Source organism: Pollachius pollachius (genome assembly GCF_949987615.1).
Source record: "Pollachius pollachius genome assembly, chromosome: 1".
Lineage (NCBI taxonomy): Eukaryota > Metazoa > Chordata > Actinopteri > Gadiformes > Gadidae > Pollachius > Pollachius pollachius.
In genome coordinates this window covers 45,482,811-45,507,469 of record NC_136934.1, presented here as the reverse complement: position 1 = coordinate 45,507,469, position 24,659 = coordinate 45,482,811, and the positions used below count along the sequence as shown (strand labels likewise).

At 44.8% G+C, this 24,659-nt stretch overlaps 1 protein-coding gene across 1 annotated transcript; it reads right to left on the bottom strand.

Moving 5' to 3' along the window:
* Positions 1 to 3,576: 3,576 nt before the first annotated feature.
* nek10 (NIMA-related kinase 10) lies at positions 3,577 to 23,649 on the bottom strand (the record flags this gene model as incomplete). The annotated part of the gene is made up of 33 exons (XM_079757393.1): positions 3,577 to 3,626; positions 4,578 to 4,823; positions 5,427 to 5,816; positions 6,298 to 6,351; positions 7,861 to 7,924; positions 8,986 to 9,038; positions 10,268 to 10,373; positions 10,875 to 10,988; positions 11,300 to 11,400; positions 11,905 to 11,973; positions 12,427 to 12,517; positions 13,437 to 13,644; positions 14,188 to 14,258; positions 14,524 to 14,653; positions 15,028 to 15,103; positions 15,206 to 15,308; positions 15,682 to 15,803; positions 16,072 to 16,117; positions 16,596 to 16,733; positions 17,192 to 17,320; positions 17,704 to 17,806; positions 18,165 to 18,229; positions 18,326 to 18,397; positions 18,593 to 18,654; positions 19,202 to 19,337; positions 19,956 to 20,184; positions 20,503 to 20,589; positions 21,021 to 21,100; positions 21,884 to 21,951; positions 22,532 to 22,553; positions 22,645 to 22,732; positions 23,324 to 23,407; positions 23,606 to 23,649. 33 exons carry the CDS (start codon positions 23,647 to 23,649, stop codon positions 3,577 to 3,579), a joined length of 3,501 nt encoding a protein of 1,166 aa, XP_079613519.1.
* Between the last annotated feature and the right edge of the window lie 1,010 nt (positions 23,650 to 24,659).

Sequence of the window (24,659 nt, the reverse complement as noted above, 5' to 3'; positions counted from 1 at the left end):
ATCACATTGATTATATCGAAACAAAGTGTAAAAAGGTAACTAATCTTATGAGAATGGTTACATGGCATAGTTGTGGAGCAGACAGGCAGTCACTGATTTACATATATAAAGCATTGATGACATCAACAATTGATTAGGGTTGTATAGTGTACAGCTTAGCATGTAAGACATCCCTCAAGAAAATTGAAAGAATGCAGTATAAGGCGTTGAGGATTGCCCTAGGTGCTTTTAAAACAACTCCTACAAGCGCCTTGTTAGTAGAATCTAAGGAAGCCCCAATTCATTTAAGGTGTGAGCGATTGTCTTTAACGTACTGGGTTAGACTAAAAGGAAGTGTTAACAACTCATCTATTTCAGTGCTTAGTGATTGTTGGGAATATACTAAAAAGGCCAATGGATTTGGTTGGAATATTGACAATTTAGTGAATGAGTATGGATTGAAAGAATTAAAGTATGGTACAGCATTAGCTTTAAGTTGTATTCCTCCATGGCTGCTCCCAGATCCAGAGGTAAACATTGATTTATTAACAGAAAAGCGAGCATCTCACCAAGCAATGTTTTGCTCAAGCCTGCTTGAGTTATTTAAATACTTCATACTATGGATATCTGAAAATATTTACAGATGGTTCTGAAGATCCCAAAGGGCAATTTGGTATTGGTATATTTATTCCAGAATTGAAAAAGGATATGGATATAGAGTGAGTGACTTTTTATCAGTATACTCAATAGAGATGACTGCAATAATAACCGCTCTTAGATGGGTTGTAGATACTAAACCTCTTAGATCAGTTATATGTACTGATTCTATGGCAGTACTACAAAGTTTTATAACAAATAATTCAATATGTGAAGATTTGATAATAGAGGTAAAGCATCTTCTTTTAAATATTATAAGCCTTGGATTAGTTATTCAGTTCTGTTGGATTCCAGCCCACTATGGAATCTATGACAATGAAATCGCTGATAAATTAGCAAAAAAAAGCACTGGAATTAGACCAAACAGATATTCACATTCCATTGGGCAAAGGTGATGCTATATCATTAATTAAATTAGAGGTTATGTTAAGGTGGCAAGATGAATGGGAGTCAGAGAGCTCAGCCAGATACTACCATAGGAACCAGAGCAGTATTGGAGGAGAAAGAATCACCTCAAAGGGGCCAAACAGACATGAAGAAGTTGTAAAAACAAGGTTGAGATTAGGTCATAATAGACTTAATTCCAATCTAGCAATAATAGGTAAAAGTAATGGTGTATGCTCTGAGGGCAACGTTTTAGAGGATGTTAATCATGTTTTATTTAAATGTAAGAAATTTGACCAGCACAGGCAGAAATGGAAAGAACTGGATAAAGAAAATGACATTCACAATATTTGACAGGAGCAAGGAATGGAGGGACAAAGATGCAGGTATTTTGTTATGTATTGTGGCAACCCCGCGCCGTTGCGCCTGGACGAACTGCGCCAGCACCCTGAACAGAGCCCTCTCCGCGGACAGGTAGTCCGATGGAGATACGTGCCGTTCAGCGCGGCTGCGCTAGATCGCGCATCCCACAAACCGGGGCAATCATGGACATTGGAATCACCTGGCGGAAGGAGACGACAGAGGGTTTTAAGGGCCGGGCACGCGCCAGACTGGGGAAAGAAACCGAGCTGGAGAGACGCAGTAATGAAAGATCGCACCATACCGCATTTAACGCCGGATCACTTCCTTCCCCAGGACTGAGCGGGAGAAGCAGGGAGCGAGAACCACGCCGACCTCACCAACGGACCGGACTCGGAGACGCCTCCCCCTTTTTTGCCCCATTGAGGAAGCATTTTAGTTTCTTTATGATTTTCTCTTTTTGAGCTGCAGGCAATAAACCCGTTGCACCGAGACCTGTTTGAGCGTTTTCATTCGTGATCCCAACCGCCGACGACTGGGGTTGCCACAGTATCTTAATGATACTGAACTAATTAGAATAATTTAACCTTAAATATATACTCTTTTTATTCATTTATTTATTTTGTTTGTTTATTGTGTTTTGTTTGTATGTTTTTTCTCTGAATTTATTTTTATGATTTATAGTATCATTTGCCAACGTCCTTGTTACACGCCCATGTGTAGTAGTCCAGTAGGTGGCGGTATATAGTAAAAAGCTATAATTCGCCATTAAACAGTAGAAGTAGCCTTTGTCAGATTGTACCAGACAGTTTGGTGAGACACTGCCCGTTTTTGCTCTGCCTGTTTCTGCTGTGCCAGTGACATTGGATTCTCTGCCTTGTGATTTTCTGTTTTTGGATCTTTCATTCTGTTCGTACTTTGCCTGGATCTTTTGTGCATTACACTTTTGACTGCTAAGTTTGACTTTTTGACCTGTCTGCACTTTGTTTGAATCCTGAAGAAAAGGAATAAATATTTTTGCCAATTGCATCTGGTCTGCACCTGGGTCCTTATCTGCAAGCCCTAACATTAAACAATGTGGAGTGACCAAGGGACAAGTCTAGTTTAGTGCCATGTTTAAACTTGTTTGGGATTAATATTAATGATTGTTAACTTGGTGTAATATTTGATAGAGGACATTTTAGGCGTTCTCTGCATGATCATGACATTTTGGTATAGTAAGTAATGGTTAAGTTTAGGCACCGTTTGGTTTCAGTATTTTGAGGAAGTTCACGTTTAGGTTTGCGGTAAGCAAGTCAAGTTAGTAAAGGCCTAATTTTTTGTAGTTAAATTGCGGCATTAGGGTTAGAATTGTGGTTCGCATCAGGTTTGCGCCCAGCCTTGTCCCTTAAGTCGCTCCCTTAAAGAAGGTTCCCAGCTAAGGGTATATAATAGGGATCACAGATATGGTGTATTGGACTAAATTGGACAAATCAGATGATTTGTCTAAATATATATTTCCACCCAAAACATTGTGTGACATGTGTTTTTTTTTTACAGTAAAGTGGCAGAGTTGATTGTGGTTATGCTGGGTGTAGATTCGTGTGCAGGTGTAGCCAGTGATCCTCGGGTGGCTGGAGAAAAGGACACTGATTACATTTTATTGATACAGAGCAGAACAGGTACTACAGCTCATTATCTCTGATAATAAATAAGGATACATGGTTGTGTGACCTTTTTTCACCTTAAAGTTGAACTGCAGCTAAACATTTGAATAAAGCCTAAGCTGATTTGCTTTCAACAACAAAAACAACGATTTGAGAAGTTTTGATTATAGTCAGGACTCTTTCTATGCTAAGCATGGTTATAAGGATTTGAATGACGTAATAAAAAGCTCAGGTTTCCCAATTGAAGACATAGATAGATATAGATACAAAATAACCACATAAAAAATATGTTTCATAATAACGTTTATCAATATATATGCTCCTGAATTATACACAGGGATAGGCCTACGATTTGCATTGTTGCCAGCGAAATAACAGCTATTTTTTAATATATATTTTAAATTAATGTACTGACTAACCATTCTCATATGATTGAATACATTTCTCAAGCTAAAACAGAGATCCAATACTCAAGGGAAGTGCTAAACAGTGATCAATCCTAGCTGTGCTACTCTGTTCACCTAAGCTCTGCCTTTTCCATTATTCGATTTCAGTTCTGTTGGCTCTGGTTGAAGCTGGTCTTGACGCTGATTTCCAGAGCTGAAGACATCAGAGCAGAGGAAGATGGATCACATACTTCATCAACAGCAACTTCAGCAACTACTGCTGGCTCTGGTTTCCTCTTTTGGTGGAACACTCCAGCTCAGGTGGAACTCAGTCTTTCCAGCGTTGGTCAGAGTGGCGCCAAACTTAGGAGAGGATCAGGGATAGTATATGTTCTCATTATACCTTCTCCGTCTTCATTTTAACACCGATACCAGAGAGACCTTTAAAGTTTAACTGTTCACTATGCACATGACACAATTTGAAATTAAAGTGAATTAAACAAATGCAAACTGCTGACTAGCTTGCACAAATAGTTAAAGTTAACTAAAATCTGTGTTCCATGTTCACACACAACTCGTGCCAATCAGAAGGAAAAGGGATAAAGGCTAAATGCTTTGAAACATGAGCAGTGGACAACCAAAACATGCTCATTAATATAAGTGGAGGTCCTGGAATATTGATTGAAGGTATGAAGCCATAAAACAGGGGGTAAAAGGGTATAGGTAAAGAACAGTGTTCAGTGTCATCTGATTCTGTTACTCCTGAATACCAAGGGTTCCACTCAAGGTGATTATGTTTTTTGTTTTGAATACAAGATGCGTGGAGTCTTACTTGTTGTAGGATGTTGTCCTGAACGTTCGGGTCTGTCAGATCCAAGTCAGACGGAATTTTTATCTTTAGTGCGGTCTGTTTCAGAGCTGGGAGAGCAGCAACCCACCAAGAGAAGGTGAAACATTAGTATTCAGACCAGAACCACCCCCGGTATGACACTGTTAGAAACAAGATAACGAATGCATGGTGAGCGAATGCGATGCATTGCACGTTTCTTCGGCTGCTCACCTCTGTTGCAGAAAAACGGATACACATCGCTGCAGTCAGTGCAGATAAATCCATCAGGAACTAATTTGACACACATTGCATTACCGCCCATGTTGTTGGGCTGACCTGGGGCCCAGTGTCTGAACTCGCTGAGGCTGCCGTCTTGCCATGCCCAGGGCTCTCGGTACAGGCCGATCCACGCGGAGCTGGAGAGTTGCACGAACAGGATATAGAATTTGGACTTAGCATGATTTTTCTCCTCCTTAGACTCGATCACTGCAAGGTCGACGAACCAAAACCGGCAGTGGTCCCTGGCGTCCTCCCACGTCTTCTTCTCGAGGACAAGATGGTAGTCTCTGCTTGATGGGTAGCCTGAGAGGCACATAGCGTCCAGCTGTCACAGTTAATACGGTAGCAGCAGCAACAGCGTGGAATAATAAGTGTGTGTCTCAGAGAGTGGTCAGTGTCTCTCTGTGACCATTGGTCAGAGAGTGGTCAGAGAGTGACCAATGGTCAGATATACACTCTCTAACCATGGTCGGAGATACAGTCTCTGACTATTCTCTGAATAACTCTCTTGTCAGAGACTGTCTCTCTGACCATTGGTCAGAGAATGGTCAGAGAGACACTCTTTGTCACTCTCTCTCTTGTCAGAGAGTGTCTGTCTGATCGTTCTCTGACCAATGGTCAGAGAGGGGTCAGAGAGTGGTCAGAGAGTGAACAATGGACAGATATACACTCTCTAAGCATTCTATGACCATACACTCTCTAACCATTCTATGACCAACATTGGTCAGATAATGGTCAGAGACACTCCTCGCTACTCTCTGACAACTCTCTTGTCAGAGAGTGTCTCTTTGACCCTTTTTCAGAGAGACACTCTCTGACCAATGGTCAATGGTCAGAGAGACACTCTCTCTGACAGGTCGGAGAGAAATTGATACAAAATCACATTGATACGAAATCTTCTATTACCGGTGAAACAAAGAAAGTGGTTCAGAGAAGAACATTCTTGGTCCCTCCAGCCGCCGTCCGAATCCATCGTCACACATATCTTGACGTTGTTTGTAAAATCAGGCTCGCCCGATTTAAAATTAAGATACTCTGACGTGTACTCAAAGGACCATTTCCACGAGTTGGTGTATACGTTGATGGTCTGCATGCTGAACGCCGGGTTGTCATTCAGCCCAATCCAACGCGTGGAGTTGCTCCTCATGCCGTGGAGCTGCTGCAAATCCTCGGCGTCCCTGAGGCTGGCCAGGTCCACGTGTTTGCTCCTGCAGTAAGCCACAGCGTTGGCCATGGTCATCGGCGTATCCACCGCCACGAACCGGTTCAGGTTCTCGGCGCCAGAGAAGGATAGTCCTGGGTGTGGAAAGAAGAAGTGTGTGCATGCTTATGTGGTTATCCGGGGGTTAATATGAGACAGGAAAATATAAATATGGACGAAGACAACCGTAGCAGATGAAGACTTTATTAAACTTTTTTTTTCTTAACCATATAATAGTGGATAGGCAAACAATGCCCATGCAACGAATCGTAATCTGACTTTAATCACGACATGGACTACATTTAAAGCGGATCGAAAGGTAAGTAGGATCCCCTCAGCTGGATCGATTTTGTTAAGTAGACCTGAATAATAATTTAATAATATAACAATTCATTCATAGAGAAAATGTTCCTCACTGGATCGTCTCGCTACGTGTTATCATCCATACCTTTTCTAGTTCAGATGTTTCCAATGGCTGAGGTAGAACAGTGACACGGTGCAGGTTTAATGATGGCCTAGTTAGTCATTCAGAAAATAACTTAGTAACCAATAACTAATAATAACTCGCAGGCCTACCTGACAGGAGGTGCATCAGCAGGACCTGGGTATCCATACTCCTACTTTGTTGTACTGCTCAACGAAAAAAAAAATTAATCATCATTGTTAGACTTTTAATGCATAAATATAACATGGTATGGGAACCTTGTCCACCTTACAATTAAAATACTTGCCGCAAAATGGCTCATAAGAACTCTCTGTGGGAGAGGTAAGTCTGTGTGTGGACTTCTTTGTCAAATTGCAATTTGTGTCATAGCTAGTGTGCCACAATTTGTTAAAACATATCGTTCAGCTTGAACCTTTACTCTCAGTATACACATGCAACTACCACACGCGCGCGCGCACACACACACACACACACACACAGACACACACACACACACACACACTGTCTTTTCACAGACTCTAAGTAAAATTAACCTGAAAGTTAATTTATTAAACTAACAAACATAATATAGAAGTTCCATGCCAGATCCATTACGCTACAATGTTAAGGTATTTGCTCCAAAAAATCAACAACAGTGGTCAAGCCATCACTAACAACTTAGAGTTTAACTAGTGATTATCTCATGAGTATCATACTCATCAATAACTGAACCTATGACTAATAACTACATTGGAGGGTAGGCCTACTTACGTGTCAGTGCTCCAGTCTGCTAAGTGCCTAACTGAAACCGTAAATAGTCAGATAAAGAATCCAGCCCACTACTAGCAAACACAGAAGGGAGGGCTCTCGGGTTACTGATTTACATAAAGGTCGAGGATAAAGTGATTCAATTTAGAAATGCCTAATATGTAACCCAACTAGTCGACTATAACCGTATCGATACAATTACTATTATAGACCATTAAAAAATGCAAAAATAGAACAGTTATTTAAAAAGTTACTTAATTTAAATGTGCAAGGTACAACATTTGGGCAAATTACGCAACTATGAAAGTCTTTATAGTTGCGTTTGTTTGTTCACAAAATAGAGTTATTATAACGGCATAAAAACATTATTAGAAATCAATCTGCTATTTATATTTATTGTCAAAGTGATGAACTGCAGTTATCAGAAGGTACAGAAATCCAAATGACACTAAATGTTTCACTAAATTACATAATAAAATAATACATTAGGCCTATATCGTTACTTTGATATTCTTATATTGTATATTTGAAGAGCCATCCAATATATTAGTCAAACAATTACATTGTATTAAATTTATATCTGTACATATTTTACACAAACAAAAACAATGTGATGACATAGTCTTCATACATCAAATATCCGTACAGTCACACCCAATTCATAAAGAAGACATTAAGTCTCAGCACATTACACACAATGTGTGGACAAACAAATAAAAAACAAACAATAACGAATTTATTGTATTTATTGAATTAAAGTAGACCTAATAAGTACATTTCCCCCCCCAAAAAATATAGATTGCATTTTATATCAAAATACTAATGATAGTAATTATTCAAATAATAATTATAAATTGAGATTGTTCTTTTTTAAATGGAGGCGGTTTTGAACTTATTGGGAGGGTTAGTGAATATGTGTTAATGACCTTGACCCATACTACCCACACTCGGTCCCCTGGCTCCTGAGCCTTCGTAGTATCGGCTCTCCTCCAACACCTCCTCGATGACCGCCTGAAACATACGAGAACCAACCATCCCGGAAGTCGTTCGCTCAACACCGACTCTTAAGTTGTTTTTCTCCTCACTGAAAAAAGTAAAGTCTAGTCATATTGCAAGAAAAATGTGTGAAGATATATCCAGGCAATTGTTGTTCTTATGAACATCCCACTGAATGCTGCTCCTAAATGTTATCTTTTTCTATAGCCTTTTGCTTTCAACTCGTGATTTTTAATGTATACCCCCTGTTTTTCTTTTTCTTTGTGACGTTTCTTTTCATCCAGAATGACATTTGTATTGCACCTGATTGAAGTATGTTTTCTTCTCTTACGAGAGTTTTGTACTTTGTTTATGACATGGACCTATGAAAGAATGATTTATGATTAATAAAAAAAACAAAATAACGTATCCCCGGTTCAAACCGGGAAACGTCCATCAAATCCACATGAACCAGAAAGGACGATTCTGACCAATCAACAGTGGTTACTAAACCAAACAAAAACATTGGTGTACTCTGCATCAGTGTGTAGAGACTCGTTAAAGTACATTTTGATTGTATGAATACATCTATCTCAGCCCAACTCGAAGGATGCTTTGCATGAACGCTTCAGCTAAATGACCGAATGGAAATGGGAAAGTAATTGAGCGAATCCAAGACTGATCCCTCGGAGACCCAGCGAGTCTTACTGGTAACCTAATTTTGTCTAGACAAAAGGCCATATATAAAGCCTCCGATATATAACCAAACGTGTGATGCAAATGTGTATTAAAATGTGTCATTCAAATGGGTTAGGCTACATAGATTTTGCGCACGTAGTACTAAGGCAAATTGTATTTATTTATGCCAACAAGAATGGCCCTGACCCCATGGGTTCTATGCCCACATTATGTCATTAATCCTTCTCTGTATCAGACTACTTTCCTGTCTGTTTGCACTGTTGAATCTATGAATAAATTAAAAAAACAAATAACTCATACAATTACAGAAATCTAGAAATCAAGGACATGTATGCACTCTCAATGTTGTGGGACGCTTTGGAAGGAAATGGGGAATCCAGCAATATGTAAAAACAGACCTGCATTTGTTCGTAAGACACACCGTCCCTGAAGGAACCTTCGTCCATCGTCTCTGAGAGCACAGAGAGAATGCACACTTTAAAGGATGCAACATATCGTGGGCGTGTGCTGTGCTGGTGCTCCATGTTGCCAGGCAGGAGATATCCTGGAGTGTGCGCGGGGTGATGGCTGGTTTAACATTGACTGGTCAATGTGCAACAGGTGTGCAGCCACGCCCAGCCCGATCATTTGGTCAATGCTGAACAATCATGTAGCTGCAATGTTTCCAGGTTTTTTTGCATTTACAATAACATTGCTACTTCTCATATTGTATACATATATATTTTCATTTTCTACTTTTTAAATGACTGATATTAGGCCTGATATTACGGTGTGAGTGTGATAAGCTAAAATCTGCCCTTCCCTGTGCCTTAGTGACATCACAAGTATGCTGGATAGATCAGTGTACCACCCTACCCAGTGGACTGTCGCAAATGTTGCTTATCTATCCATTAAACATCTAGGTGGACCCTATCACTTGTGATGTCACTAAAACGCAGGAAAAGGCAGAGTTTCAAACGGCTCGTAATGGTTAATCACACTCACACCTGGTGGCACAATATCACCCCTTTAATTCTTATTTTGATTGCGTTAAAAGTTCATTACTCTCCATAAGTACTTCTCTCCTGTATCTTCTGCTGTGGCCCCCTTTTCCCCATCTCGGATTAATAAAGAACAATCTTATCCTATCTTAATGTAACCAAAGAACAACCGGAGATGATTTCAGCATCAGCCAGTGGGAGCTTTCTGAAGAGCACAGGGGGTTTCAATCACATGACCTGAAGTTCCAAAAGCACCTCCAAGCCGCCATCTTGGTACTTTCACATAAAAATAGTACTTAGCATTGTGTAGCATCCTATCCTAGCTATCGTTGTTGTATACAGGGAATGGGTTAACCTAGCGATTGTTGGTGCTTGGCACTTGGTTCTATGAACATCCTTACTGTACCAACAGCGATATATTGTTGTTTCTTTCTTCTGACAAATGAAGTTATTGCAAGTTGCTTTGCTTTCATAACAGTGTCTAAATGCCCTAAATCTAAATCTATATCTACTTATTCCAAGTACTTTCAAGCTCCCAGGCAACCGGTCATTCTTCTAGAAAAGCGGTGTGGACTAACTTGGACTGACTTTTAAATAATAACGGTGAAAAAAAATACAAGATGGCGTCATGTGAAGCCCTCCTACAGACGGTGTTCTCCACAGAGAACCAGGGTCTGTGTTCACAGAGACACGGTGGTACCTGGCTTACGAGGACCGTTCAGTGGGGCCTTGACGGAGAGACCCTGCTGCCACCAGTCGGAGCTGGCTGAGCCCAGCCCCACCGGCTCAGAGGAGCCCTGGAGGACCTGATGGTTCAGAACAGAGCCAGGGTCAGAGCCAGGCGTACCTCCACCTGATCCATCACCAACACTGTTGTCATATTAACATTACATTTCGGGTGTCGGCATTTAGCAGACGCTTTTATCCAAAGCGACTTACAATATGTAGGTTTTTCAGAAGAAAGAGAAACAACAATGTATCGCTGTCGGTACAGTGAAGATGTTCATAGAACCAAGTGCCAAGCACTAACAATCGCTAGGTTAACCCATTCCCCTGAATGATAGCTAACAAAGATAGCTAGGATAAGATGATACACAGACTGGTGGTGGCGGTGGTGGTCGGTGGGGGGGGGGGGAAATGCTGAACTCTGAACCAATGGGTCTTGAGACTTTTGGGGAAGCTGGTCTAGCTATAATACAGTCAATATTAGCAGAAGAAATAGTGCTATCCTGTTTAGTTCATTAGGGCTGGTTCCTATCTGGTAGGTGATTGGGTTTGCTATGATGAGTGAACCGTTGACCTCTGACCTTGCTGAGTGTGACCTTCAGGCTGAGGGCGCTGCTCTCCTGGTGGAACAGGGACTTCTTGAACCTCTCCACCAGCCGCCTCCCGTGGCCCTTGCTGTGACAGGCTGGAGGGAGCTGGGGAGGGAGGAGGCCAGTCTTTAGTGCACACACGCACACACACACACACACACACACACACACACACGTGGATACAAGTGTATCTATTGTAACAGAAAGTGAACCCGGGTGATGCATGCAGGGTAATGTAGTCATTACCTGGGTAGTGCATGCTTGGTAATGTAGGTAGTACCTGGTTGGTGAATGCTGGGTGATGTAGAGATTGCCTGGGTGGTGCATGCTGGGTAATGTAGTCATTAGCTGGGTGCTGTATGCTGGGTTATGTAGTCATTACATGGTTGATGCATGCTGGGTAATGTAGGCATTACCTGGGTGATGTAGATGATTTTGTGCAGCAGGACCAGGAACTTCTGGATGGGGTCGTCCAGCTCTCGGAGCCTCCGCTGGGAGATAGAGATCCCTGCGGAGCCTGAGGGAACGAGCAGCGGTTCATGTCCTCAACAAGGTGGCTGAGCAGATGGCAGCCTATCTGAGTCATTGAAAGGGTTGATAACGCTGTGTGATGCAGTGGTGAGTCACCTGGTCGTGGTTTAGTCTTTGGAACAGCGCTGTTGTCACTTATCATGAAAAACAAAAGAACAACAATTCAATTCAGTCTGTCTAATTATTCTCGGTCTGTCATGCTTAGTCAGTCTGCCCTGCTTACCCAGGAAGAGGGGTGTCTGGTGGGACAGTGTTTCGGGCAGACCCTTTACAAACAAACAAACAAACAAACAAACAAACAAACAGACAAAGGGCTTCAGCGTTCAGGCTTTAGCACCCGGACAAAACCAAGTGAATCCTGGTTCAGGAGAACCAGTATCATATCTTAAGATATGTCTTGGAATAGTCCTGCTCTCTGACCCCAGTTCTCTGACCCAGTTTCCACAAAGACATTCCGACTCTATGCGATCAAACGAATAAATCAACTGACGTTCAGGTTTCCTTGAGAAGCCATGGCTGCTTTTCCTGCTGACATCGACAGCATCATCTGAGGCGTCCGCTGATGGACATAACACACAGGAGAACAATCACTAAACACACAAAATACATCACAAAACACATTGACCTCGTCAGCGTGTCGCAGTTAGCGAGTTGGTGGATGTGCTTTGGGTCATGTGATGTGTCAGAGTTCTCCTAGACTCTGAATAGCCTCCCTCCTTTCCCCAACACCCCCCCCCCCTCTTATGCACTTGTTGTAATGCAATTGTATGTTGTTATTCCTTGCACTTAAAAATAGTACTAGCATTGAGTAGCATCTTATACTAGCTATCTTTGTTGTACACGGGTAATGGCTTACAACTGTTAATGCTTAGCACTTGTTTTTATAAATATCTTTACTGTACCGACAGCAATATTGTTGTTTCTCTTTCTACTGACAAATGTACTCATTGTAAGTCGCTTTGGACAAAAGCGTCTGCTAAATGCAAATGTGAATGTAAATGAGTCATGTGACCTTGACCCCCATCCTGCTGGGGTTGGTCTGAGCTGCAGGCTGCAGAAGAAGGAGCTGATGTTGTGGTCTTCATGGGGGTCTCCTCTGGGCCCTGGGGAGCCTGAAAGACACGTTTCATTCATTAATGTCCTAATTCAAATGTTTGATCTCTTTTTATTAACTATACCGTCCTGTAGATCTGCCGCTGAGACATGCATCCATCTAGGATCAATAAAGTTGAACAACCCCTTCTCTTCTCATCTGGTTTTTTTGGGATCCAGCTGGGATTAGATAATGTGCTGATACTACCTCAGAAAGAAACAAGAAAAAGGTACTGGGTTTGTCATGATCCGCCCCTGGTTTTCCCATTCACCTGCCTGCCACCCTGATCACTCCCAATTAACCCAACCACCTTCACCTGTGTTTCCCCTATATCAGTCCTTTCCTCCCAAACATTCCCTGCCAGATTGTATCTTGTGTTTCACAGCGCTTTCCCGTCATTCGAATCCTGACCTACCACCTATCCTGCCTGCTCTCTGATCCCCGCCTGTCTGACTATCCTGCCTGCTCCTGATCCCCGCCTGTCTGACTATTCTGCCTGCTCCTGATCCCCGCCTGTCTGACTATCCTGCCTGCTCCTGACCCCCGCCTGTCTGACTATTCTGCCGGTTCCTGATCCCTGCCTGTCTGACTATCCTGCCAGCTCCTGATCCCCGCCTGTCTGACTATCCTGCCTGCTCCTGATCCCCGCCTGTCTGACTATTCTGCCTGCCGATCCTGAATCCGAATAAACGATTGACACTGTTCCACGCTCTTCGCCAGTCTGTGCACTTGGGTTCAGCCAAACGCTCACGTTACAGGGTTTGATGCCCAATGTCCCCAACCTGCCGTGGGGATCCTTAAACAACCCTACCTGCTTCATAATGAATAATGAATAATAATGATGTATCTGAGCAGACTTTGTATCAGAGCGTATGGTTCTGGACAAAAGCGTCTACACAGTGACTAAACAGTGAAAAGTGACTCACTACCTGCAGAGGGCTAGAGATCAGACCGCCCATCTGCCCTTTGTGCCGCTCCAGGAAGTACTTCTGCGCGCGCTTCCTGTCCCGGTCCGCCCGGCGCTGCAGGGCATGATGGGAGGCGTAGAAGCTGTCCATCAGGCTCATCATGATGTCCGAGATGCTGGCGCTAACCTCCACCACGTCGGGCCGCTGGTCCGGGTCGGGGCTCAGACACCTTGGGACCGAGGGGAGGGGGGGAGGGTGTGGATCTGGGTCTGTAGAACGTCAGGGGCCTCTAAGGGTCCCTGCTTTAGCACTAGGTGGGATGTGGCTCAGCTGTTAGAAGTATTCAGTAAATCTAGCGTCATCACATGTTGGAGTATCAAAGGAGGTGGACTGCATCGACTGGCATTGACTCCCCCTTTTCAACGATGGATACGTTTGGGAATGATGGCTTCAACGTGAACGACAATGGTAGATGGTAAATGGACTGCATTTATATAGCGCTTTTCTTAACAGTGGCAACTCAAATAACTTTACAATATTGCCTAACATTCACACGACGATGGTGGTTTCAACCGTGCAAGGCAACAGCCAGCTTGGTAGGGTAAGGTGCCTTGCCCAGAGACACCTTGACGCTTGAACTAGCAACCTTCCAGCCAACCCCGCTCTACCTCCTGGGTCACATGCCGCCCATCTGGACGGAGCTGAGCAGGTGAGTTTGAGAAGACGGCAGGACGCTGGGTGTGTGCTGTGAAAGCACTCGTTGGTCTCTCACCACTTGATCATGCCGGAGACTCTCTCTGAGAACAGTGGGTCATCCACCGGCTGGTACACTGCCTCCACGATCTGAACACACAACCAATCACACGGCACTTCAAAACAGCATTGTGTGCTGTTTTGAAGTGCTGTGTGATATATAGCTTCTGTGTGTTCACGAGTGTGTGAGATTGCTGTTTATGTGTATGTAAGTGTGTGTGTGTGTGCTTGTGTGTGCAATAATTGTGTTTAATAATTAATAAGGGCCAAATTTAATTAATTAAAAGGATGTGTGACTGTGTTTGTGTGTGTGTGTGTGTGTGTGTGTGTGTGTGTGTGTGTGTGTGATGGTTGCCTTGGTGGCCAGAGACAGCATGTTGGTGCTGTAGAAGGGGGTCCGCAGGGTGGTCATCTGGTACAGGATGCACCCGAGGGCCCAGATGTCGGCCTTCTCCCCGTAAGGCTCGCACTTCACGATCTCTGGACTAACACACACACACACACACACACACACACACACACACACACACACACACACACACACACATGCACCCACATGCACACGCAAAAATTAACACACACACACACACACATGCACACACAAACACACACACACACACACATACACACACACACACACACACACACACACACACACACACACACACACACACACACAAATACACGCACATACTCAAAACCAGCACACACACAGACATTAAACGTCCTCATCATTCAATGCCCAGATGTTCCTACTAGTCTATTTGAATGTTAAAGACCTCAGAATTCATCCACATACACACACACTCACACACTCACGCACACACAGTTGCTTTTCCTCTTCCAAGTAAGGACTCACCAGGAGTAAAGAATGGTGCCCACCACTGATGTCAGCTTGCTGCTCTCCTGTTTCTGTTTAGCCAGCCCAAAGTCAGCTTAAACCGGAGGGAAACAAGAGTAACACAGGTGGGAGTGGAGGAAGTGTGTGTGTGTGGTGTTCAGAGCGGGCAGTGTGGTGACTGTGGTGGGCTCCTCACTGATGGTAACCTTGTCCCGGTCCCCCATCATGATGTTGTTGGGCGTGAGGTCGCGGTGGACGATCCTCTTCTCCTTGTGCAGGTACCTCAGCGCCAAGCACATCTGGAAGTGGAACCAGGTTACAGAAACCAGCAGACAGCCTTTCATTCTCACTGTACAGTCTAGTAGTTTAGCAGAGGCTTTTATTCACAACGACTTTATTGAACACAGACACGTCATTATGGAGCAAGCAGAGGTAAAGGAAAGTTGCTCCAGGATACCTGGGGTAGGCTGCGGACGTTTGGGATCAAACCCAGAACCTTTCGGTTGTGAGTCAAACACCCTAACCTCTACACATCTCATTCAAATAAAGCAAACACTTTATGTTCAAGACTTCATATTGGTTGAAATAAAGTGGGTCCCATCCATCACATTCCCCACTGTAGTTTGCTGCCAAGATGTGAAACACAAAGGGGGGATGTAGGTGGACCGATACCTGGACGAAGATGTTCCAGACCCTCTGCTCGGTGAGCTTCTGCTGCTTCTCCTTCAGAGCGCTGAAGAGGTCGGCCAGCGTCACGCCCTCTATCAGCTCCATCACGATGTACAGCCGGCCCCCTAGAGGGCAGCAGACTCCACGTCACGCGCTGGGACGCTAGGCTATGTGTCCAGCCAGGCGCCCGTTTTCTAAGGCCCTCCTTTCGCAACCAGGTGTACTCCGAAGTCATGGTGGGAGATCTTTGGTACATAGATGAACGCTGGCCACCTATCCTCTTGCATGGCATGTGAATGACCTCATGCTTGGTTGCAAAAATAAGGGCCCTTTAAAATGAATGCGTTGGGATGCAAACAATCATGATTATCGTGTGGAAATTGCTTTCCTCACCTTCTAGAAACGTCTTGTAATATTTTACGATGTTGGCATGCGACATCTGTAGAACGAGAAAACCAAGAGTGTGCATTCATTAAATGAATAACACATTATTCATTACTGTTTTGTAGATGAACCGACACTTTCAAAGGGATTTACAGTGAATTTGTTTAAATATACGTTATTGATTAATTCATTCTTGAGCAGGTAGGGGTTAGGCAGACTTAATGTACGCACTTACTGTATGTTGTACGTCCTGTCACTTAAAAATAGTACTTAGCATTGTGAAGCATCTTGTCCTCGCTAGCTTTGATGTATAAGGGTTAACCTAGCGATTGTTAGTGCTTGGTACTTGATCCTATGAACATCCTTACAGTACCAACAGCGATAAATTGTTTCACTTTCTTCTGTTCTCGTGTAGTCACTTTGCATACAAGTGTCTGCTAAATGCATACAGATGCAATGTGGAGAGTTATGCAGATGGGAGTCTGATCCGACCCCTGGATTTCAGACATGGAGTGTGTTATGCAAAGGAGCACCTGCTCTCTAATGATGGTGAGCTCAGAGACGATGTCCTCCACCGTGCTGTCCCGGGAGCGCTTGTCCTTCCCGAAGGCCGGGCTGAGGAGGTTCACCTCCTTCAGAGCCAGCAGGTTCTGCCCACACTGCTTACGCACCTGGCCATGGACACACACACGTGCGCGCACAGTCATGCACAGGCACACACATATATACAACCACACACACGCGCACGCACGCACGCACAAACAAACACACGCGCACAGGCACACACATGCATATGCAATCGCACACACACACACGATTGATCTGTTAATGCATTTGCAAGTATTCATTACTTTCTCTTATTTTAAATGTTAATTTCTGTGACTCATTGTTTTGTTGAGATGTGGCTGGGCATCATCATCTGGTCTCATGCTGTCTCATGCTCTGCTAGCCATCCCTGGAAGGGAGAATCCCCTCTGCCCCTTCCTGTACCTGTTCACCTTGCACAGTTTTTCCTGTTCTGTTTGAAGGCTCAGGGTGAAGGACTGCGGTTTAAACAGGGCCTAAGACCATCAGTGCTATCATAAAGACCCAGAGACTGAGGTAGGAATGTCTGAAGGGGCAGCAGGACCTTGAAGACGCTGCCGAAGGCCCCGGTGCCGAGGTGGTCCAGCACCGCGTAACCATTGATGACCCTGATAGGCGGGCAATTCTGATTGGAGGATTCGATGCCATCCCTCAAAGCCCAGAGCTGCTCCTCCTGCAACAGGTCACAGCCAATCAGTACACATCTGAGCAGAACTAGACCTTGATGAAATCGGATTATAGAATGGATCCAAATAGGATAGAGCAGAGCAGAAGGAAGAACAGTAGAACAGAAAGAATACAGTTGAATATAACTGAATGAGATAAAGCACATAACAGGACAGCATAGATATGACACGACTACAATAAAGTTTAATAGAGTAGAATAGAATAGCATAAAGTAGAATATAACAGAATGGAAGTAAAGCAGACTTTAACAGACTGAAAAATAGTAGAATTTAACTAAATAAAGTAAATAGAGTATAATATTGATCAGACTTAAACAGGGCCAAATAGACAAAATAATGGAATTAATAATAGCATATGGGTTCTGCTCACAGTGTAGAGGGAGACTGCGGCCTGCAGAGCTTCGTATGCTGTCAGGTCTCGGACGTAATGTCCAACATCAATAAACATCTCAAAGAGCTCTGTGGGAAAAAGCCTGCAACGGAAACCAACAGGGATTCCTCAGCGGAGAGTCGCTCCAAAACAAACGTTTGCAGTGTTAAGAGTTTGTTCCGCTCTCCTACTGTACATAATAAAATGGCACATCTTTGAATACGGCTCGCAGTCTGTCGAATATGAAGCAGGGATAGACACTAACATTTTAAGTACTGGTCTAGGGGCCATCAAGTTCCAAAACTTGGCGGCCCAAAATTGTAAAAGTGATGTGGTGTTTCCTGAAGGCATTGTTTCTAGGGCTGGGTATCGCCACTGATTTCCCAAACCTGAAAATAACTCACAAAAGAAACGCTGATGTGTACGTATGTTTGGTGTAACAGTGTGTGTGTCATTCTCACCTTCTGAAGAGAGCTCTGTTCCTCTCCACGCTGAAGAGGAATCGTAGCGTCCGGAAGGCGTAGCACTGCAGCAGAACCAGACAACACACATGTTCATCCCTCACCGCGTCAGGCTCACATCGGCCTCTATGGAGGTGCACACACAACGCCCTGTCTCCTACCTGTAGAGAGGCTGCCTTTACTGCAGGGTCCTGGGGCAGAATCAGCTTAGCAACCACGTAGATGCCGTTCTCCTGCAAGCACACGGATTCACCAGGTCCAGTCTTTGACACTGCTGCAGTACTTTACTGTTACATCGTTCAAGATTGACGGTTTGGTCGTTGGGCAGATGCTTTTATCCAAAGTCCCCTCCCCTCCCGACCGGCGTGTCATACCTGGCTGTGCACCAGCGGTCCACAGTGGGTGTCATTCTGGGGTGCTCATCTTACCTGAACCAGGTGGTAGGCATTGGAGTCGTCCAGGACAAGCTCCGTCAGAGCTGCACAGCATGCTGGGAAATGTTGGAATCATGAATATACTTAATATCAATTGTAACTATGTTTGTTTTCCCGTATGTAATGAATTGTAAAGTTCATAGATTTATAGCGTCATCATTTTTCCCAGGAGGGGGAGAAAACGCGTTTTAGATCAGAACCTTCTAGTTCTGATATTCTCTTATGTAGTAAAACGCTGCAGTAGAATATAAATGGACTGCACTTATGGAACACTTTTCTAACCAGTGGCCACTCAAAGCACTTTACAATATTGCCTAACATTCACCCATTCATGAACACATTCACACATTCACGGCGATGTCAACAAGGCGAGGCGACGGCCAGCTCGTCAGGATCAGTCAGGGTGAGGTGCCTTGCTTAGGAGCACCTCGACACTCAGCTAGGAGGAGCCGGGGATCAAACTAGCAACCTTCCGGTTACCAGCCAACCCGCTCTGCCTCCTGAGCCACATGCCGATATACTGCGGATTTAGCTCATATTCTGTTTAGAGCGGACATTCTGATGTATTTGCTTGGCGGTGAGGAGGACAGGCGCTGGTCTCACCAGACTGCAGGGCCAGGGTGCAGGCCTTCTGCTCCGTGGGGGGCAGCTCCTCGGAGCAGGGCGGTCTCTGGAGGCGGCCCGCGGCATTGGCGCTGGAGAGGGCCTCGATGGAGGAGCGGTCCGACACGAACGTCCCCTCGCTGCAACACGTCATCAGTCATCACACGCCAACAGTCAAACAGAGCCCAATGTCTGCCCAGACCCCCAGACAAACAGCCAGCAAAGCAGCCAGCCACACCAACAGTTAAACAGAACACAAGATCCACCAAGACGCCGAGACAAAGAGCCAGACAAACAGCCACACACCCAGACTAACAGCCAGCCACTAACAGTCAAACAGAACCCAATGTCTGCCCAGACCCCCAGACAAACAGCCAGCAAAACAGCCAGCCACACCAACAGTTAAACAGAACACAACATCCGTCCAGACACCCAACCAAACAGCCAGCCACTAACAGTCAAACAGAACCCGCCATCCACCAAGACACCCAGACAAAGAGCCAGACAAACAGTCACACACTCAGACAAACAGCCAGCCACTAACAGTCAAACAGAACCCGCCATCCACCAAGACACCCAGACAAAGAGCCAGACAAACAGTCACACACTCAGACAAACAGCCAGCCACTAACAGTCAAACAGAACCCGGCATCCAACCGGACCTCCAGACAAACAGCCAGCCACAGCAACAGTCAACCCGAACCCAACATCCGTCCAGCCCCCCAGACGATCACCCCCCCTGCGGGCGGTCCACCGGCCTGTTGAGGAGCCGGAGCAGCTGCTGCAGGCCCCCCCAGCTGCGGACCTCTGCGCGGGCGTCCGGGTCCTGGCAGAGCTGCACCAGCACCCAGGCGGAGCTCCACAGCAGCCGCAGGTGGCGGCCGTGCAGTAGACCCAGCAACACCGGCAGACCCTCCAGGTCCCACAACTGCTGCCGGACCCCCGGCACCGGGGCCAGCAGGCGCAGTAGCTCCGCCGCCATTCTGTGAAAGTGGTTTGAAATGGTGCCTTTTCCTGTACCTTAGTGCCATCACAAGTGGACATGTTTACCTCGATTTTTGATGGATAGATCAGTCTACCAGCCTACCCTGTGGAAATGCTGCTTATCTATCCATCATACATCTAGCTGGACACGCCCACTTGTGATGTCATTAAGGTACAGGAAACGGCAGTTTTCCAAACGGTGTGTAATGGTTAACATACCACTCTGGTGGTATAATAGGGACCCTTTAAACAGCGGTACGCCTTAAGAACATTTGCCATTATACATAATCTTTTCTAAAGTGGTTCAACCTCCTTACCTCTTGGATAAGGAGTCGTACTCCTGCAGGATCACTAGCAGGTCTTCCACCAGGGGCCACTCCCCGATCTTCTCCCTGCCCTCTGGGCTGTTGGGAGGAGGAGGAGCAGGGGGTAAGTGGGCTGGGGCCTCAGGGCTGGATGATACGTCTGGGTTGAATAGCCACTGGAGATGGGCGGTGGGGGGAACTATGCCCAAGCTTGCATTTCTGGTTAACGATTTCTCCCCACTAAATTGGTGACATCTGGCGATCGTTACGACCTCAGTATGTTTGGTCGCACGAGTCTTCCATCTGCTCCGGGTGTTTGCTGCACTGTCAGCAGGAATGAACCAGAACGTCTAGAAGGAAAATGAACGTCCTCACGGCCTTCCCTTCGCTATGGCGTGTAGCTAGATTTCGGAGAGAAGCTGAACAGAGTGATGGAGAGATCCCCCACAAACCTACAGCAGCTACTCAGACATTTAAATCAGCCTTGAATCAGCCAGAGGGGAAACGTTAATGTCAACGCGGGTACTGACCTCTCTGCCAGGCTGGTGAGAGCCAGCAGCGTCCCCAGCAGCACACTACTGTCTCTGGAGGACAGCAGCTTCACCAGAGTCTGCACCACACACAGCACGGCATCGTATCAAAACCACATGCTGAAATACATGCTGCTCAGTGAGATCTGGGAGATGTTTTATGAATTGAAATGGGTGTTGTTGGACTGTCAAGATTATTGTGAATTATTTTTTATTTTTTTAGATGTCTTATTATGATGTATCGCCTATGCTGGGATAAGATGCCTCAAGTGAAACATTTTGATCATGCATTATTGATTAATAAAATGTGCAATGGGACTTTTAAACTGCATCACTTTATCGTTGTTCAAAATAATTGGAACTACTGAGCCCATAAAGAATAAACAATATAGGGATGGGATTCCATTCTGAATCTATTAGTGTGACAAAGAGGCAAAGGGCCAAATGACCTCACATAAAGAGCAAAGAGAGGGTCAGACATCAGGAGATCATTGAAAGAGATCACTGATCATCAACATCCATAGCGATACTGATAAACATACTATATTATTTTATTAGACAACTAAGTTATAACCTCAACCAAGATACAACTTCTTGAAATATAAATATATAATGTCCTACTGACAAAATGTAAGCATGAATACCAAAACAAACATACACACACACACACGCACACACACACACATGTGCACACTCACACACACAAACACACACATGCATGCACACACGCATGCACACAAACACACACACACACACACGTGCACACAAACAAACAGGCACACGCACACATGCATGAACACACACATACACACATACACACACACAAATACACACACGCACGCTTGTAACAGCGTGTGCCTGACCGTGTGGGCTCCGCTTCTGATGACCCAGTCCCTCTGACCTTCCAGGGCTGATAGCTTCTGAAACATACCTGTAGGGGTCATAGACTCATCAGTGATAAGACAACACACACAACACTCACAGCCCCCCCTCTGCTTATCAGTGCGGAGCTAGTCACCAGGCCAGGGGTCACTCACAGGTCAGGGTCACCAGAATCTGCACGGAACACGGTCGCTCGCCCTGTTGCAAGCATTGGTCCGTGACAGACTCTAGGTGCTAGAGGGAGGGAGAGAGAGAGAGAGAGAGAGAGAGAGAGAGAGAGAGAGAGAGCAAATTATTTTCTCTGCATATTCTAACTCTGCAGATAATACTTACCTTTTAAATTTACATCCACTTTTACAATTCTTACTCTTCCCTTTAATTGTTATCCTGTTTTACACATTTTCAGATTGTTAATGTATTGCATTTCTCACTATTAATTGTTAATCCTTTTTTACAGCTTATTCTACTTTTTACGAGCCTTGCCGTGTAAATGTATGCCGTTCCAGTGCTTTTAAAGTGAGCACAATTTAAGTGAGCAAGAAAGAGGGAGGGGGATAAGAAAAGATGAACACGCGTGTGTGTTCATCCGTTTGTGTAGCGCGTATTTACCTGAGCGAGCAAACCGACACCTTGCAGCTGATGAAGAAGCACCTGGAAGGAGGGGTCAAGGGGTCAAGGGCCAAAGGTCAGTCCTCATTAACCTAACATCTGATAAGAGGAACACCAGAAGGTTTGGGAGTACCACCTGATAGTGGGGATCTCTGATGAGGAGGCGCAGGCACACCAGGACTCTGAGGGCAGACTCTGGGGCGGCGCTGTCCATCCAGTCCCTATGAGGGGGGGGGGGGGGGGGGGGGGGTATATTTATGAATATTTTACATATTATGCAATATTCATACAACACACAAATCCATTATCATTTAAATGGGTATTTTTTTAAGGTAAGCCTTGAGGGGAGACTTGTGGACATATACTGAGGATAGCCGGTAAGTTGAGGTAACCGATCAGCGAAGTCACAACTCTTCTACGAGCTCCCTACCGATGTCAGGACCGCAGAGTCGCTCACCAGCTTCCGCAAAAGACTCAAAACTCACCTGTTCAGAGTTCACCTCGACTCTGCATAGAAACCAATGCACAGCCACCATTGAATGTTGTACGTCCTGGCACTTGTACATTGTACTTATTCAAGGTACTTAATTGTGTAGCATCTACAGTAGCTGCTATCTTTGCTTTACACGGGGAATGGGTTAGCCTAGCGATTGTAATACTTGCACTTGGTTCTATGAACATCTTTACTGTACTGACAGCGATACATTGTTTCACTTCTTATGACAAATGTACTTATTGTAACAAATGCACTTATTGTAAGTCGCTTTGGATAAAAGCGTCTGCTAAATGCCCTAAATGTAAATGTAACCCACCTGCACAGCCTGTTCTTCACCAGACAGGTGAGGATGCCTGAAAACAGTTTGTGTTGTGGGTGGCTTCGGAAACACCTCTGGACACTATAAGTTACGCTGTAGAAACAAAATACTCTCCATTAATCCTGAGGCGCACACACACACACACACACACACACACACACACACACACACACACACACACACACACACACACACACACACACACACACACACACACACACACACACACACACACACACACACACACACACACACACACACACAGGACTCTGTTTATACTTGAACTTATCCAGCAGGGAAGACTCAGTGGACGTGTTGCCCATGTTCCGACACACAGCGTCGCTGGCAGGACGCGCGCCTTCGGGTTTGGTTTTACCGCGACTCAGTGCTGCCCCCTGGGACCAAACACCAGAACACACGCACACAGAAAGGAAACGAGAGCTGTTATGCAGACAAATGATGCTGGTGGTGATGTCGAATTACTGTTTATTAATACTTCTATATTATAGGCCTACCTCTTGTCCCGGCAAAGGCTTTTCGAGCAAGGATAGAAGTCTCCTAAGTTCATTAGAGGATCTGAAAATGTATTTCATTTATCTATGATGAGAATAACATTCTACCTTTGACATTCCTACAGTTTTATTTGTTGCTTCTGCATTGTATTGCAATACTTACTTGTTATCAGTTGCTTTCGATTTCAGGGATGCTGTTGGTCCTTGAGTTGCGTTTTTACCCGGACTGGGCATGGTTGTTATTCTCTTTATTGTATGGCGTAGGTTTAAAATGCCGACATTTGATACACCATATAGCATCTAGCCCCTACGCCCAAGGGTTCGGTCATTCGTGTTGAATGGCAAACCTCAAAACTGACTTATTCACAATTACCTTTACCATCGTTAAAACGCAACTTAATTTAATCCCCCTCGGACCTTGCAACAGGTTGTAGGTCCTAAAACTCACCGGTGTTATTAAGTTATTTGCGATGGGGAGTCGATAGTCTAGTGATGGACGTGTGAAACAACGCGATACTCAAGCTCAGTGTGTCGTCCACCAATCGGAACAGGTGATGCTACCGCGTTGAGGTTACCATGGAGACAACGGATGCTATTTGCATTCCGTCACGAGCGTTCGAGGTTGTCATCCACACCAACCGATCAGTTTCAAACTGACTTCTGTAGATTAGCCAAAGAAAATCACAAATCCATCCATCCATCCATCCATCCATCTATCTGTTTATTATATTCGAAAACCTTTATTGGTATGGAACATTAACATTACCAAAGCAGGAGGTCAAAGTACAAAACGTCTAATACAAAATATATATGTACCTCAA